Source organism: Paramisgurnus dabryanus, chromosome 2 (assembly GCF_030506205.2).
Source record: "Paramisgurnus dabryanus chromosome 2, PD_genome_1.1, whole genome shotgun sequence".
Taxonomy (NCBI): Eukaryota; Metazoa; Chordata; class Actinopteri; order Cypriniformes; family Cobitidae; genus Paramisgurnus; species Paramisgurnus dabryanus.
The window spans coordinates 15,359,946-15,377,990 of NC_133338.1; the positions used below are offsets into that span (position 1 = coordinate 15,359,946).

At 38.2% G+C, this 18,045-nt stretch overlaps 2 protein-coding genes across 6 annotated transcripts in view; both read right to left on the reverse strand.

The window, feature by feature from the left end:
* Positions 1-2,817, reverse strand: part of actn3b (actinin alpha 3b) — a 38,115-nt gene extending 35,298 nt beyond the window's left edge. Inside the window, exon 1 of the mRNA XM_065294374.2 lies at positions 2,482-2,817. Within this exon, the coding sequence (XP_065150446.1) occupies positions 2,482-2,619 (138 nt within the window). The 5' untranslated portion in view covers positions 2,620-2,817. The remainder of the gene's footprint in view (positions 1-2,481) is intronic.
* Positions 2,818-7,195: 4,378 nt separating this feature from the next.
* rbm14b (RNA binding motif protein 14b) lies at positions 7,196-17,949 on the reverse strand. 5 transcript variants are annotated; one of them, XR_010545720.2, is made up of 6 exons: positions 17,099-17,236; positions 15,864-16,216; positions 13,682-14,669; positions 10,979-13,450; positions 10,458-10,557; positions 7,196-10,228 (listed from the first exon to the last, which is right to left on the reverse strand). XR_010545720.2 is itself a non-coding variant. In XM_065294376.2 (4 exons), exons 2-4 carry the CDS (start codon positions 16,210-16,212, stop codon positions 13,147-13,149), a joined length of 1,641 nt encoding a protein of 546 aa, XP_065150448.1. In that variant the 5' UTR covers positions 16,213-16,216; positions 17,800-17,949; the 3' UTR covers positions 7,196-13,146. The 5 variants fall into 5 exon arrangements, 2 of the variants coding, with proteins under 2 accessions (XP_065150448.1, XP_065150447.1); XR_010545718.2 differs by having other exon boundaries at positions 7,196-10,557; XR_010545719.2 differs by having other exon boundaries at positions 10,458-13,450.
* Between the last annotated feature and the right edge of the window lie 96 nt (positions 17,950-18,045).

Sequence of the window (18,045 nt, forward strand, 5' to 3'; positions counted from 1 at the left end):
GAAGCTTTTCTTCTGATGCAATGTTTATATAAATGATTTACAACATATTTATTTTTAAAATATATTTTAAAATATAAAAAATGGCCGAAAAACATCTTAGTGAAAAAATATGTTTTTGTAAACATATTTCAGCAAATGTACTTTTTTGCCATATGAAGTACATCAATCACAGAATACAGTTTACCTGTCAACAGCAGGGTGATGCTGAGAACCGATTTGCCTATTTTCTGCTAGCATTCGACACATATATAAAACAGCATGTTGACAATCACTTTATTACTGGGACTTCAGTATATGTGCGTTGGGGAGCTAGAACAGGTGCAGAACCCCCACCCCCACAACATCCATATTAGTTTCATTGCAAAATGATGCACTTTCTATATTTACGCTGTGATATCAGCTCCTTATGCTGATCTCACATGCCTAAGAATGTTTAAACACCTTCTGCAATATCCAATTGGCCTGAGACATTTAAAGACAATTTCAAGTCAAGTTAATTTCACACTGGTGCTAAAACCACCTCAAAGCAAAAAACTGTTTCAATATTGTAACTACACTATTCAGCTTTGTTTTTGGCAAAGAGGCAAAAAATAACTATTGACACATGTAAAGCCTGTGGATTAGATCACCTTTAAGGTACGAGGTGCTGACTATAGAACACCACTGAGTGCACTTAAAAATTTTGCACCATTAAAATAGTGACAATTGACATGGTGTTGGTTTTGCTGGCTGTTGAGTAGAGAGAGCAACTGCTCGAGCAAAAGAGGTCAGAAAAGACTGCCTTAAGAACGACGGGGATGAGGGCGGAATAAAGGAGGTGGGGCGGCAAGGTTCGCGAGTATTTTTAGGGCATGTTTATTCACAGACTGAAATGAAACCTCCTTGCACTTCTCTTGCTCTATCTGTCTCACCATCTGTTGAAGTCTTTCAACCTTGTCAGGTTTTGCCAACATCCAACAAGTTTTTGTAAGACACCTTTAAAAAGAGTGCCTGCAAACGCAGTACAACAATAAAAAAACAAACATTTAATAATTCTTACAAATGTGTTTTGAAACATATGGGGTGCATCTCCTATAGGTTATGAATCAGTAGTGTGCATGATTGTGGGCGTAGGTAAGGGGCTCAATACGGACTATGTGTGGCTCTGACATGACTACACTGTTAGAAATAAAAAGGTCAAAATATGTACCCCAGCTGTCACTGAGTCAGTACCCTTTATTAAAGTCCTAATTTGTATCATTAGGTACAGATTTGGTACCAATATGTAGCCTATCTTTAAGATAATAATATGTACCGCTGATGTACTAATATGAACCCAAAAAGTACTTTTTAAGGGTACTACCCCAGTGAAAGCTAGGGTACATATTTTGACTATTTTTTCTAACAACATAACATCATCATTGGTATTTTTAACCAACAGGCAGGACAGATATCTTAACATTAGTGCCAATGTTTTGTCTCAAGATGCACACCAGTATTGTTTTTGTAAGGTACGTTTGTAAAAACTACTTAAATGTCTTTATATAACTAAGGCCTAATCCTGGTTCAATCTAAACCCTATTTGGGAAACTTTCCCATAATGATTTAAATTACATTAAAATATATTGTAATGTTGTTATTATTAATGTGTATTTAAGCATGTTAAATTAACATGGAGAGTTTCAATGCAGTGTGAAGGGATTTTAGAATTGAGACAGTCCTTAAAATGGCCAACTCCTTAATAAGTGCCCTGATAATCTTGGAGAGCTGAGACATGCCCATATAAAATAATGGAACTCCCTAAAGCATGTAAGCGTGTGCTATTGATAAAAAACAACTCCAAACATATTTCTCTGAATATATCTGAATTTATTGCAACTTTTTCAAATTTTCTATTTTTGTCACGACATACGTGCCCAAACTTGACACAGAGAATCTTCGGTTTGCACAGATCAATCATTTGTGCTTTGGGAGGACATGCTGACGTCACTCCTAGACCACTGGCATGAGCTATACGGAGGGGCTATTAAACCTCACCTGTCGTTTCTCTCTTCCAGCTGATCTAAACTTAATGTTTATCCCTTCTCCTCCCTTCTATCTGGATATTTCTTTTTAAAAGTCTATAATTTATGTCTTTTGTACTCAATAACATATATAATATAAAGAAAGACCTTCCAGATATATAATCTTTTACATTTGTTTTGCTTAGTTAATTCATTTTGTAATAAAACAGTCTAACTTACATTGTTTAAAATTTATTACATTTCCTGTAGCTATTGCTAGTATAAAATCATGATTTAAAAGTATAAAAAGCTCCGAATCCATTTTTGGGGCAACTATTGTATATTAAATCAATTTTAATAACACTACCATATTTCTAAAATTAATGTAATGTAGAATACTATAAAAAAAATACAAACTCATATAAAGCAATAACACAATAAAACAAAAAAACAGTGACTGACTTTTTTTTGTATGTTCAGCACATTCACTTGACCCTACCTTCCTCTGCTGTTTCTCCCACGCAGGGTCCAGCAGAAGATCCCTGTCCCAGTCGTCCTCTTGAGTCATGTAGGCTTCCGTAGATGACATCATGTAGGTGTTGTTATACTGCACCTGCGTCTCAATCATAGTCGTCATCTTTAACACTTATCCCTCTAACGCTTTATATTAGAAGTTACGCGCCTTGCGCTTTGGGTCTTGAACTCAAAATCCCGTCCGTGGGTTAATGGAGGACACCAGCTCAGTGACCAGACTCCACTTGTCCAAGGTGCCTGTGTGGAGGTGCTAGCAGAACTTCTGCTGCCCAGTGCTTCAGTCCTGGTCAAGAGTGGCACACGTGACTGCACCCTAATAAATAAGAGAACTAGCAGTGTGGGTATCGGGTTCTGCTACCTAAAAGGTGCGAGAGGCGGGACAAACTGTGTACTGGGGCCAATATCTAGAGACTGATTTACTGAGGGGGCAGAACACGCCTGCTGGTGGCCCCTGCTCTGCTAAGAACACCTGTTGTCCTTGGCTGTAGTTTATATCTTCTTAACCAAGTAGTGGTTCTGAGGACAGTTTTAACTATATCCACCTAACTGCTATGGGTTAAAAATAGTTTCAAAAGCAGTTCCCAGGCCTGTTGTGAGTCATCTAGCCCCCCTTTTTGTCTCCCTATATAAACACAATATATTGTTATTTACATATTAATTAAATCTGAAAGAAATAGCGCTTCTGGCAAATTTAGACTAAGATTTTGAGATTTAGTCCAAGTAAAAAAAAATGCTGGATAATTTTTAACCCAGCATTAGGTCAGAAAGGGACAAACCGGCCATTGGGTTGAATTAACCCAGAAAATTTGTATAGTTGACTCAGCAATCCACGATTTTGAACTAAGTTGAACTAATCCAGCATGTGTTTAATCAGCCTGGTCTCACTGTTAATAAATAGTATTAATACATAACTTTCAAAAACACAGAACGTTTTGTACGTTTAAATAGATGCTTAGCTGGGCCTTCAAAATATGCAATGAAGTGCAAATGCCTCTCCATCCATAATACTAGGCTATTCGTATTTCGTTAAATCATACAGTGAACGTGTAAAAATTCGGAGCATGCAAAGTTAAATTACAGAATGTGCATTGTCTGCCTTTAAATGCAGTTTTAAAGTTTAAAATTACTTTCATCTAACTGATAAACACAAATACAGACTCTGCTGCTCTGTAATGACAGGGGCTCTGTAAATTTGCATTTAACAAGCTTAAATTATGTTCTTTAATTTATTTTTTGGAAATATATATTTAGCTGTAGGATACCTTGTTAGTCTTTTTCATAAGGGGAAATATAGCACCCTGCGTTCTCAGTACACCTCCTTGTGGCTCATAACTGTTGTTATAAGCCAGGGCTCGCAAAATCGCTAGCCCGAGCCCCGAGGTCCCGGGGCTATTGCGAATTCTTGTCGGGCTACCAAAATGTATCTCCGCCCTGCCCATCGGGTATAGCGAGGAAAAAATATTTGAATGTTTTCGCATTCTCTCAGATTTAGTTAGGAAATTATATTGTATGTAATTCGGCGTCGTCTGTCAGTCATTAAACCCATTATTTTTCTCGTGTTCGCGTCATATGCACAGTCTCCTCTGCACGCGCTTCTCCCGGCTGTGCTCTTCACGAGTACGCGCTTAAGTAATTTCGTTTTTACCTCAGCCCTATCAAGCTAGCCACAACGTCAATCACGTTTTCCGCCATTTACCTCAACCACTCTCACCGCAGAGATTCGGGCCATTAGACTGTATTAATATTAACGGTCTATGATCTTCGTCTTTGGTGTTTTACGGCAGCTCGCATCCAGTTTGTTGCATGCTTAGGACTTCATAAAGGCTTACAATGTTTTGTTTTTTACCCGCCCACTTGAAATCAAAACGTGCTTGGTCAATTTACCCGTCACTCTCCACACCAAAACACATAGCTTGGCCTTCCCTGGGATTCATGAAGTCCTAACCAATGAATGAGCCAGATAACCGGGCCTTAATAGAGACAGACGATTCTGATTGGATTAGATGTTTTCATGACATGAACCTGACAGTAAGCTTAAAGTTAGAACATAGATGAGAGAAAATATATTACATGTATTGTATTAAATTGAATTAAATAGAAATTTAAAAATGTAAAAACATATTTTTATTGAATACTATATTATTTATTATTTATTTATAAAAAATATTTTTATTAATTTTTTAAGGCCTTCTCTGAAGGCGTAGAAGGCCCTGAAGCCCCCCCCCCCACTGCTGAAGTGTATGTGGAGGTATTTGCAACATTTTATCGTAGCATTATTACGTTTATTATTCCAGCTACAAAACTTGAAACATTTACAAATCTTTCATACCATAAAGATTGCTGTTTAATTTCCCCTTTACCATTTTATCGATCATGTTACCACCTTAACCTTTTCTAAATTATGCAATGTAACAGAGAAATGTGTAGGAAATTGTGAGTAACAATATAGTATTTAAAGAATATTTTAAGCCGCTAATACAGTCCTAACCCTACCTACCCAAAGCAGTTTATTAAAATCATCTACTGTTAAAAATGAAAAGCATAAAAGACAGAAAAGTTTAATCACAATATCTTATTTATTGCGAAATTTCAAAAGCAGTACCAAAAGTAGTAAAAATGTCGATGTGCTGCAGCCGCTTCCGGCCACTCTCTGTCAAGGCACGCATTTTAAATTTCAAAAGTACACCGACTGAAAGACGGTAATGTCGCCAATTTGCAATGTTGCATGCAAGAGCCAATGAGCTTTTGAAATCACTGCCGTACAATTAGTTATAAAACATCTTTAGGCGCAATTTCAATTTAAATTCACAACAAAGAATTGACTTTTACTGTCACTAGTAAGAACTGGGATCAAGATCACTAGGCTGAATTTGGATCCATTCCTTGCAATTGTATAAATTTAAAATAGGGATTACAGCGAATTAATAAAATTAATATCTTTTGTGAATGTATGTTGTGGTGTAATTATTGTTGCATAGGAGAAAATGCCTTTTGTGTCATGGCAAACAAATTAAATATTACAAAATGGATAATGATTGCAGAAATGCTACTCTTTTGAAGATTTCAGTCTTGTTTAATATTGTGTAATTCTATAAAAAGTCATGAACATTCCATTAGGTAGCACTTTATTTTACAGTATGTGTACTTACCTTGTACATATATGGTAAATATGTTGTTTGCAGACAAATGTGTGGTACTTACTTTTGAGTATCTACATGGTAATTAAATGGTATCTTTACTGTCCTTACCATTGGTACATGCTTGGTAGTTATTATGTAACTTTAGACAAGTACTGGGTAATACCAGATACATACTTATAGTGTGGATATACTGTAACTAACAAGAAACACTACTGTACTTACATATGAATGCACAATATAAGTATTTAGTACTTACAGGCAAGTGTGGGTTAATGGCAAGTACTTACAGTGTACATCTTTGAAAACTAATAGCAAACACTACTGTACTTACAAGTTGTGTGTAGATGGTAAATGTGTAGTATATACAGGCAAGTTTACGTTAATGACCAGCACATATAGTGTATGTTTACTGTAACTAACGAGAAACACTACTGTATTTCAATTCAATTCAGTAAGTGTAAGTTAATGACAGGTACTTAGTGTACATATATGATAACTAATAACTAACAATGAGTGATTGATAACAACAGTGCATCTTATTTTATGGTCTTACTAGTTAATATGACTCACAGTGGCCTATGCTAAATCTTAGGTGGTAAATCCTATGTAATAACTGTGTAAAATGCAATGTACTAATAAATGCACACAGTAGTTAATGCGTATGATATTCAATGCTTAGATTTAAGGTACAATAAAGTACAAAGATACTGAGTACAAAATGGCACATTCGTAATGTTTGTTATAAGTTATTATCATATATGTACACTATAAGTGCCTTTCATTAACTTACACTTACCTACCACACACTTACAGTGTATTCAATTTGTAAGTACAGTAGCGTTTGTTATTAGTAATCATATACGTACACTATAAGTACCTGTCATTAACCGCACTTGCCTGTAAGTACTAAATACTATATTTTACATTAATTTGTAAGTACAATAGTGTTTTTTGTAAGTTACAGAATACCTACACTATAAGTATGTATATGGTATTACGCAGTACTTATCTAGAGTTAACTAACAAGTATGTACCACTGGAAATTACAGTAATGATACCATTTAATTACCTTGTAGATACTCAAAAGTAACTGCCACACATTTGTCTGCAAGTACAATATATTTAGCATATATGTACAAGGTAAGTACACGTACTGTAAAAAAAAACCAATGACTGCGATTTTAATATTTTAAATAGGAATACGTACAAAATAATTAACCCATAAGTCCTGTCAACATGTTAATATTATACATTTTAGTGTGTATTAAAACTTAAGTAAATATACGTTTGGTACAACCATACTTTACGTAAAAATACACACATATTCTTATGAGATCACGTTGATTTAATTGTAACCCAACAGGTTGGGTTTGTCCCTTTTTGACCCATTGCTGCATTTTTTAGTGTAGTGATACCATCCTGAATGCAATTAACAGGTTTATTACAAAGTTTTTACTTTATATAATGCATCAAGTATTTAAAACTATAGTTCAAGTACATCTGTTAAACAGTAACTTACTTCCAATTAAAGACAGTGTATGCAATGGTACAATATATGTTTATTTTTAAATCAAGTAAATGAGCACAACACAGCATTTGCTTTCAGATTAGATACTAGTTTATTGCAGTAAGCATGCGGTGCCAGTGTTCATGCAGAAGCTGGTGTAAAAGAGTACACATTACCAGTTGCACGATTTTTTTTGCAATATACACACACATCAACAAAGCATGCATATATTCTTTAAAAGATGATAAAAAATATTACAACCAGCTCGTATCCTATCGCCTGCAATAGAAATAAATCCAGTTTCATACATCAGTTTTGTTTAACTTTACCCTTCAAAAGCCCCCGAATTGTCCCTTCCTGTAGGTAAGGTAGTGTCAAGAAAATAATATAGGTTTTAAGGTAAAGTCAAATAAAACAAGAAAGAATGAAAAGTGAAAGGAGATACAAACAATAGAAGAAATATATTACAGTGAAATTCCAGCAGTTCAATGTGTACAAAAAGTCAGGAAAATGTTGGGGGGGTGGACTTATTGTATCCATGGAAATACAAAGTGTACCATCTAGAGTCAAGGAATTTGAAACTGGAAGTGTACAGTATTTACTAAGACATTACAGTACCCAGCTCTTAAATGGAAAGTTTCTCATTTATTAAATCAGACATTTCTCATTACAGAAACCTGTTAACCACAAATCTCTCAATGCCAGTGATATGGTAAGTACCATAGATAGATAATATCTTCAGAATACATATATCTGGTTTTAGGTCAGGGTCTGAGGGGAGATTTATTTTTTAACGTCTTTTTATATCCAAAAGTAAGCGAAACAGACTATGGACTTGCTTTCATTGACACGCAAGAGAAAGATTAGTGTGCTACAGTATTTGTAAGGACGCTACATGTCTTTGCATATGTTGGCATTGCAAAGAGAGAGATTTCCCTTCAACATGCATACAAAAACACCTATGATGAACATGTGGTCTGTAAAAGCAAGGACAACAGCACCTTCTAGTGAGGTAAACCATACTTTTCTTTCTAAGGCAACTTATTTTTTTTATCCAATCCTGCTCTTATAGGTAGTCTTAATCTGTGCTATTCACTTTTGATAGATTTAGCCAGTTTAAAAGGAAACATATCAAAGTCTCCTTTTAAAAAGGTTACAATATTCGTCTTTCGCAAAAAGTTAGTGTTACAATGACAGTACACAGGGCCAGGCAATATTATTTAAATATACACCATTTCAAATGTTAATTTCATTCTTAGTTAATTTAGGACATTTAAGTGGCTTTTATTAATATGACTTTAAAAACATGACGGACGGGAATCTTGAGACAAAACATTGGCACTGATATACGTCTTAACGTAAAATACGTCAAGTCAAGCTGTTTTCAGTTAAGACAGCTCAAACATACATTTTAGTCTGGGAGTGGGACTAAAGCGTTTTCAAACCTGTAGATCGAGTGCTTTGTTCCGAGAGGACTATCAGGTAAATAAACATGGTTAATAAAGCAATAAGTCCCAAGTACAAAAATTCAATTGTTTATTGATAGTGGTAGTTTACAAATAATAATATTTCAAGCAAAGATTCAGCATAATAGTTGCCAAGCAACACAATGCCACACGTTTTGCAATCGGACCGATTGTTTGTGTAATTGTGTAAGTGCACTTCTCATTTCTGCTTGTAAGTCCTCATACACACTGCCCAAGTGTACTTTCACTGTAAGTATTTTTTAACTGAGAGACGCGTCAGAATTGTTCTGAGGCCACGTTTACATTAATGCGTTTATGTTCTAAAACGCATTACTTTTGCCATGTTTAGACCTTTCATCCAGACTATTCCAGGGTTTTGACCCTCATAAGTCGTTCGTAAATGCTGCCGACCCTGTTTTAGTTTGAGAACTCCGGGGTTAGGCTTTTAACGTGACTAACGTAATGTGATTTTATTTAGTTAAATGGAAGTTTACAACATAGGTTTACAAAATATTAAACAGTGCAACCAACTATTATAAACATTATATTAGATAATAAACTATTATAAAAGCTATAGGCTATTAGATTTTAACATGGATGCTAAAAGAGAATTTTTTTATATTTAAGTATTGTTGAGTATTGTTGTGCTTGATTAAATTTTAATGTAATGTTGTTTATGTTTTGTTTCAATAGCTTATTGCAAAAGAAAGACAGACGGCAATTTACAACGTCATATACAGGGCATTGTAATGGATTAAAGGTCAATATGACGGGAGAAATGGAGTGGGTCAGACATAATTTTCGATCACTTAATACGTTTTGTTTGCTGCTTTAAAACTAATTCCGTTTTATATAATTTGTTTCTTAATTTTAATTGATGCTTTGTTGATTCGTTTTGTGAATATAAATAAGAACATTAAAAAAACGCAAATGCTCTAATATAAACACCACGGCTTGTAAAAACCTTCTGTCTCAAACCCAAAACATTCCTTCAACTCTGAAAAGTAATTACAAGTATACAACAGGTAATTAACGTATGTTATTCCCAACTACTGATATGTTTGGTGAAAGTGCCCAAACCTGTCAGTTAGGAGCATAAGCTTATAAAGAAAATCCTTTGCTGGTTTGAAGCTCGATCACAGCAACATATCACAGCCATAAGCACTGCCCTCAAAATATAAGGGCCGCGGACAGAGTCTTGTGAACAGAAGTCTTAAGTCTAATGACATAGAGCTTTAGGAATGTGTTCAGGCAGTGGTTAACACTGGACAAACTTAACAACTAGCATTTGGGATGCGACGAGGGCGGCGGTGAGCTAGGCGTTAACGGCGAGCAGACTGGGGTAAAATAAAAAAAGGCACACGGAGGGGGAGCTAGGCGAGGTCGGCGATACCGGAGGAACGCTTGAGCAAAGTCCATATATGCCAAGCCTTAAGAGCAGTTGACTGACAAGCACTCACCTTTATACACGCTTTCTTTATCAGGCAACCTTTGTTAACTTCGCGTATCCACTCAACGACATTCAGTACTCAAAGACCAACCAACAAACCCAGTCATTCAGCACTTTTTGGACTGATTACCACCCCATTGTCTTGAAGGCTAAAACAACAGAAAAAATAAGAGCACCAAACACACTAACCACAGAAGCAATAAAGGTTCAACCCCATCACCCAGAAAACCTACAAGGCTCTAGCAATGGTGACAAGAAATGATCAAATTTACAGGAGGAGTGGGGTGGTGGTGAGAAGTATTTAAGCAGGTACACGATCAAGGCGCAGACGATATCAGGGTGGACGACAGTTAAAGGGGACGAGGCACAGTGCTTTACCTGAATGGAGCGATAGAGAGCTTCCTGTGCACAGCGCGATGCTAACTTTCTCCCCCCCAACAACCAGCACTGCATATGGTGTCCACAGTTCCATAGGGACCTGGTTCAGTTGGAATAGTAACATCAGAAAGCATTTGTTTTGGGGTTCAAACAAGAAAACAAAAAAGAAGCATGCACACCAACTGTCACAGAAGCAGAAGCAGGAAAAATCATGTGGGAGAAGTCTTAAATTTACATTTGCACTCCCAGCCCCGTTACGTAAATATAAGAGAATTGTTTGACAGTGCAAGGCGTCTCCTGACACTCACACGTAAACATTTTTTACAGTGTGCAGAATTGCTTAGGTCATGAAAGCATGTGAAGAATAGTCGTAGTACCACACTCCAGTTACAGAAGCAGCATGAGGGACAAAGGGTGGCTAAAAGATTAAAAACTGGGTTGAATATTGTGCTGCTCCCAGGTAGGGGGTTTTGGTGTGAGGCTGGGGGGTGGGTTTAGAGTGGGGTTGCCCCCAGACTTACCCCATCCTTAGAGACGGGGTGAGATTGGGATCAGTCTCTAGTCCTTTAGCTTCTTTTCGTGGCTCCCATTCATACGAGTCTGGTCGTTTCACAAAGGAGAAACAATTAAGAAACATCAAAAAGCAAAAATACTAAAAGCTCCAAGCAAAACCTCTTTGAGTTTTTCCTCAGGCGGGTGCTTTATTTGAAGGCTTGTTAAAGTCGGTAAAGATCACGTAGAGATCTTTAAGTCTTCTCTTCTGAGAACACTTGCAGCAGTTAACGGAATATAAACTACAAACATGAATGTCGATGCAAAACGCTTTCTAAGATTAACATTCACATTCGCACACTGGCATCCTCAGCACGTAGGTGTGAACAAGGACATGGTAAATGAATGTAATACTGCTACTAAATGAAAGGCAGATGCAGAGATGGAGAGAGATGCAGTGAGAGTCATCTATGGAGTTTCAGCAGCGAAATGAGCAGGAAGACTGAAAGAAACTGATAGGATTCTCCCAATTCATTTAATCCCAAATCACAGCACCACATAATATACAGCACTTTTCTGTAGCCTTAATCCAGTTTCACATTATGAGACTACAGTTAAAAACAGCAAATCTTTAATACATTTCACTACTAAGGCATAAGAATCATAGGCCACTGAAAAAGCATCATTTTGGCTGTTTTAGTTTTTTTCTAGAAAAAAAGAAATAATTTTGGCTATTAACAATGCTTGCGAAAAGCCACAAGAATGTACATTTTCGCTCTTGCGGATGTAAACAAAAACTAAAAAAAAAATAGTTTGAATATGTATTTTTTCTTTTTTCAATTGAGTCCCTAGTTGTTGTTTATAAAAACATGATAGCATTCATAAAACACGCTTACAAAAACAGATTCTACAATGCATCATGGCAGTTAAGTCGGTGAACGTAGAAACGCTCCCGTAAGACAGACAGGCCAGAGGGCCGATTTCAGCGAAAGCTGACTAGCTACACCTTCCTCTGATTGGTTCCTGTACATCACCGTGTCTAAGGAAGTAGCTACATTAATGTAGGAGGGGAGAGAAGTCACAGTGTCTTTCAGCTTTCAGGATGGGTGGACAGGGATGGAGGGAGGGGGGTTAAAGGTCACCACTAAGGTTTCTTCCAATTTGGGGTGTAAGGGATGTGTATGCATGTGCATGTGGATCGTGGTTGCTTCCCTGTGCACGTGTACACGTGTGCGTTCCTGTCGTGACAACCAACGGAAAGCATACACGCTACGCCACAGTTCCCGAGAAAAACAAGAAACACACACAGACGTGTAAAACACTTTCCAACCCTGGTCCCACACTTCACACACCTTTGAAGTAAACGTACATTCAACTTATTGAAATGTTTTTGAAATGTATCGAAAACTAAATGAATACGTAAACTGGTTAACTATTTCAAGCGACATTTAAAAATATCAAGTACAGTATTATTCATTGACTACAAACACTTATGAATATAAAAGTTAAAAAGCGGCATGGCTAATGCCAGATCTACCCATTAAAACTAACTGGCAATTTAAGGAAAAGTTCAGCCAAATGAAACTCACCCTTAAGTATTTTTAACCCCACATTAAAATCTTTATGCCTAAAATCTCATTTTGTGTTTCACAGAGCAATGTCTATCAATCAACGAAAGATAATGGTGATTTAAAATTGCAAAAAGGCAGTATAAAAATACCATAAAGTTGTCCATACGACTTGTGCGTTATACTTTTTTTTGTCCATTTAGGAGTGCCAGTATAAATCACCATAAACTTTCCTTGTTTGGGAAACAAAGTATAAGCATTCTGTCTATCAAAAATGAAAGTTAAGATCAACATGAGTAAGTAAATAATGATAACATGTTCAATATTAGCTGAACTATTCCTTTAAGGTCAGAGAGACATTTCTTAAAACAGAGCATTAATGTGTTACCTTGGTTAAGTGTGCAGGAATGATAGCATGCAGTTTCCCTTTTTCAGCCCTGACTACACTGGGTGTGTGATCAGAACCAAGGTTAGAGATTCCAGTCTATAGTTAAAACCAACATGCCCACCATCTTAAACCCATACTCACAAACACACACACACGCACATCATAAACATAGACTTGTGGTTTCTTTCTGACACACACACTCAGCACAAGGAAAGGAGAGGCAGAGAGGATGTGGAGCACACTATCGGAAGGGTGTTTCAGGGGTGTGTAGGGCAAGTTCGGGGCGGCGGAGAAGGGGCTCCTTGTGCGACGGCGGAATCGGCGGAGGCTCATACACGCGGGGTGTTGCCATGGCGATGGCGGCAGCGGCAGGCACGGGGGCGGCGGGCAGCACTGGCCTGAGGGAGTCGAGGGTTGCCATCTGCTGAGCGGGCAGGCCGGAGAGTGTTTGCATTGCTGCGAGATGGTTGTGAGCTGGATAGGCATACTGGTAATGTGGGTACTGCTGCAGCTGCTGGTACTGCTGGTAGTATTCAGCGTAGTATCTGAGAAAAACGGAGGAGAAGAAACACACATGCGCACATTCACACAGACAAGGAAAGAGTGAAAGAAATCAAACAGACATTCATACACACCATTACACAGGGATAGAGAGAAACATAGACACATTTGCACACAGACACACGAAAACAGTATATCAGTATCAAAGTGACCAATATATTGAAAAAGTATATTTAAGTAGAAGTTAAGCCTCTATTAATACAGTATAAACATACCTAGCTACGGCGTCTTCCTCCTGCGCGGCAGCTTCTTCGCGTCCCGCAGGCGTAGGCAACAAGGCTCTGCGTTTTGCCCTCTGGTACATAAATGGTTTCATAACAGGGTCTGGTAATAGTGGGGCTGATCTTCTTAGTGGACTCCGGTCCCTCTCTCCTGACTTCGAGCTAGCCTGCTGCTGCTGCTGCTCAGCTAACACCTGCTGACCTTGTGCAAAGTAGTGTGCCCTTGCTGCTTCAAAGATAGCTGCTGAATCAGCTGCTCCCAGCGCTCCGTAAGCTGGGCTTGCACTGTAGAGGGTTGGTCCTACCGTATAGGCTTGGTTAACAGCAGCGCCTGCCGGTACCTCCATGCCTGGCCCTGCAGTTAGGAACACTGGATTACCTACTGCAGACGTGTAAAACTGCGGACCGTACGCGGCGGCAGCAGCTGCAGCCATCTGCCCGTAGAAAGTCGGGTTAACCGAGCCATATACCTGTGCGGCGGCGGCAGCAGCGCTGTTGTTGAGTGCTTGATTGGCAACTGTCCCGCTGTACAGCTGGTTGGCAACCGTTCCATACACTTGACTGGCTAGAGCTCCGTACACGGCTGGTGCCACTGCCGTCCCTCCTTCTGCCCTTGCGCCAGCAGCTGTAAGTCCAGTTAGAGCAGCGTAAGTGGGGTCAAATGTTGAGGTGTTGTATACGGAATTGTGGACACTCTGCTGAACCTGCAGCGGTAGACCGGCAGCCGCAGCGGCGGCAGCAGCTAGCACAGCTGCTTGGCTTTGATACTGCTCAAGGGTGGGCTTTCCAGCTGGGCATTCACCTGCATAGTGACCTTGTTTGCCACAGCTTACGCATGGGATCTTACCAGTGGGGGCCTGCTTACTTGGCTGAACTTTCGAGAGCTCCACAGACAGCGGTCGGCCTTTGAACGAGGTCCCATGCAAAGCCTCGATGGCCTGCAGTGCATCTTCTTTGTTCTCCATGTGTACAAAGGCATAACCTGGATAGGATGACAAAAGCGTTGTTATGCTTAGCTAGCAGAAGTTATGAGTTTATGAAGGATTCTATGTGCATTTATCAAAGGGATAGTTCACCCCAAAATGATAATTTTATTATAAATCACTTACCAGTGTGTCATTCTAAACAACCAAGTGCTCTGATTGTCTTCAATACACATTTTTAGATATTTTTGAGGCTTGTGGCTGTCCTATTGACTTCAGTTACTTTCACAATCTGTTTCCAAGAAAAGAATGAAAGACATTGCCAAAAATGTCCATGTTCCATCAGTCGTTCAATAATATTATAAAGCGACGAGAACACTTTGTGCGCAAAGAAAACAAAACAAACTATTTTTATTCGACAGTTTCTTCTTCTTTTTTATAAAAAAAAAAAACATTATGCAAACATTGTAAACAATACTTAAACAGCCTGTATAAATGCTCAAATTACTTGCCAGAGTATTTTGTGCCTATACGCTGGCAAGTACGTCGGCAGGTGATGTCAGCAGCATGTGCCATAGTCTAGTCGCGAACGCACTCTGAACAACCAACGAGAAGAAGAAATTTTTGTTTTGTTTTCTTTGCTTAAAAGTGTTCTCATCGCTTCATAATATTACTATTGAATGACTGATGGAACATGGACCTTTTTGCCGGTGTCTTTCATTCTTTTCTGGGAAACGGATTGTGAAAGTAACTGAAGTTAATGGGACGGTCACAAGTAGGGTGGCCATTCGTGCCAGTTCCGCCGGACACGCCCCGAACATGTTTTCGGGTGCGTTCTCCGGAAGTCGCATTGCTCGACCGCATACGTTATCGAGGTTCTCACATTTCAGTTAAAATACATTAGAAAATTACGATTTATTTCTTTTAAGACATACAATCATTGTAGTTTCATTCTTACCTTGAAATGTACCGGGTGCTTTTCTGAAATTGAACCCGAAATATTAAACCTTGATGACGTATGCGGTTGACCAACGCAACTTCCGGAGAACGCCCCCGAAAACATGTTCGGGACGTGTCCGGCAGAACTGGCACGGATGGCCACCCTAGTCACAAGCCTCCCGGTTGGTGGTTTAGAACGGCAGGGGGATAAGTGATTTATGATAAAATAATCATTTTGGGGTGAACTAACCCTTTAAGCATATTGGAGATAGCAGGTTCTTTCATTATTTACAACTACTATTTCAATCTCTTACCTTTCACTTTATCACACTCCAGAACTTTCCCAAAGGTCTGAAAGAGCTCCTGAAGGTCCTCTGTGGTGCACATACTACTCAGATTACCCACAAACACCTTTGTCGAGTGGAGCGGTCGGCCTCGAGACTCCTCGACCACAAGGTTTCGACCTTTGAACTCTCTGCCATTGAGTTCCCGGATGGCACGCTCAGCTGCACCCTCCCCTTGTAGGTGTACGAAAGCGAACTGTCTCAAGACACTGCAGCTAACCACCTGGCCATACGCCTCAAAAATAGCTGACAGTTCTTCTTGCGTGGTGTCCAGGGCCAAGTTCCCTACAAAGAGTTTAACTGTATGGCCCTTATCCATTGCGCTGGTAAAAAGAAAAACAATGTTTAATCAATTACATATAATGCAAGGAAGAAGAATAAAAAAGTGGCCAGGGCACATTAAAACAATGGAGAGATAAAATTTGGAGATATTATGAAACAATAGTCTCCATGACACTACCATGATACTGAATGATTACCATACTCATGTTTTAATGAGGCTGGACATCGCCCCTTAAGGAATTATGCATGATTTTACTATAGATAAAACAAAAAACATAAGTTACTATAGTTAAACCATGGTTACCGGTTTTGCCAAAGGTAATCAATATGTCAAAAACATGAATAATTTTCGTAAGGGCCTTTCAAAAAATTAACCATGATTTTACTACAGTTTTAATGGTATTAGTACTAAAACCACAGTTATCACAATTTAATTTATAAAGCATCTATTGTTTCCCTTACAAAAAATAACCATTGTTTTACTACAGTTAAAAACAAAAAAAATCATGGTTACTGTAGTAAAACCATGGTTACAACAAAATAACCATGGTTTTGTAAACCATGATTTACAATAATAATAGTTACAGCTTGGTTACTGTAGTAAAACCATGGTTTTGCTCATAGTAATCAATACACCAAAAAACATGATTACTACACTTTTACCAGAAAAAGACATGGTTCATTTTCGTAAGGGAATTATACTAAGTATAATACTAAAGTAATCCGCCAGAGAGCACGCGGTTACTACACTTTTACTACATGGGAAATTTCCCTAAGGTATAAAAAAATGAATGAATGTCGTTTTACCAAAACTAATAAAAGAAAAACTAACGTTACAAGTAGTAAAATCGTGGTAAAATCATGGTATAATTATTTCCAAAACATCTAGAATATAAATATAGCGAAATAAATCGTTGACTCACATTAGTGTATTCATATCACGACCACGCTAAAATAAACACGCTTTTCGATGTTGTTTATTAAGGAAAATATCGATCAAACATTCATAAAGCCACAGAAATCTGGTGACGCAGTGCACGCGCAGAGTAAACACGTTCACTTCCTCAATGTACGGTGCAGAGAACAGACGTAAACACATCGCATTAATCGATACATATGTTCTTCAACCCTGCCCAATTTTAAAATTCACATCTGTTTGTGTTAACGAACAGTCGGGTTTATGGATATATAAAAAAATGCCGACTCGCAGCGTTTGCCTCGTTGTCTATAGTCAGCAACATGAGTAACCCGTGTCGACCAAATTTCACTCTAAATGTTACATTTATCACACCAGATGTTTACACAACACTCAGTCTCTGCAACGAGTAACATCGCTTAAGCATTACAACGGCTCAAAATATCCTCACGGGATTTCTTCCACATGCATTTTAAATTTTATTTCAAAGCTTTCCAGCTGAAATTACATTTCGTAATGATTCATTTCGCAAAGCTTTTTAGGGTGTCCCGCACCCTAATCCCTCATGCGCTTCTTTACAAATCACATCGCAGATTCACATATCTCACACGTTTCATTGACAACCGCAAGTGTTTGATCATACAGAATGATTGAATCAATTCTTTTAGACATAAACATAAAGAGAGAGGGAAAAATCTACCATCTTACCTAAGCGGTGCGGGGTTTCAAAATGGTCGGTTCACTTCCGTTCTTTAGAAACGCTATCATCATTCTTCAGCCGTAAGGAATGAACGCATGCATGCTGCTGCATTTGCCTACACTCACACTGCACACCAAGCGGTATTTTACATTTGCTATGTTTACAACAAATTTAACACACGTTTAACAAAATAGAATTTAACTGGAAACACTTACATAAAGTACTTTGAGTATAAGATGACAATACTGTGCTAT

Excerpts from the sequence above, each read along its gene's own strand:
- rbm14b (XM_065294375.2), bottom strand. Across the intron at positions 14,670-15,863 it reads GGAGTGTGATAAAGTGAAAG|GTTATGCCTTTGTACACATG; the intron begins GTAAGAGATTGA and ends CATCCTATCCAG. Across the intron at positions 13,451-13,681 it reads GAGGAAGACGCCGTAGCTAG|ATACTACGCTGAATACTACC; the intron begins GTATGTTTATAC and ends CGTTTTTCTCAG.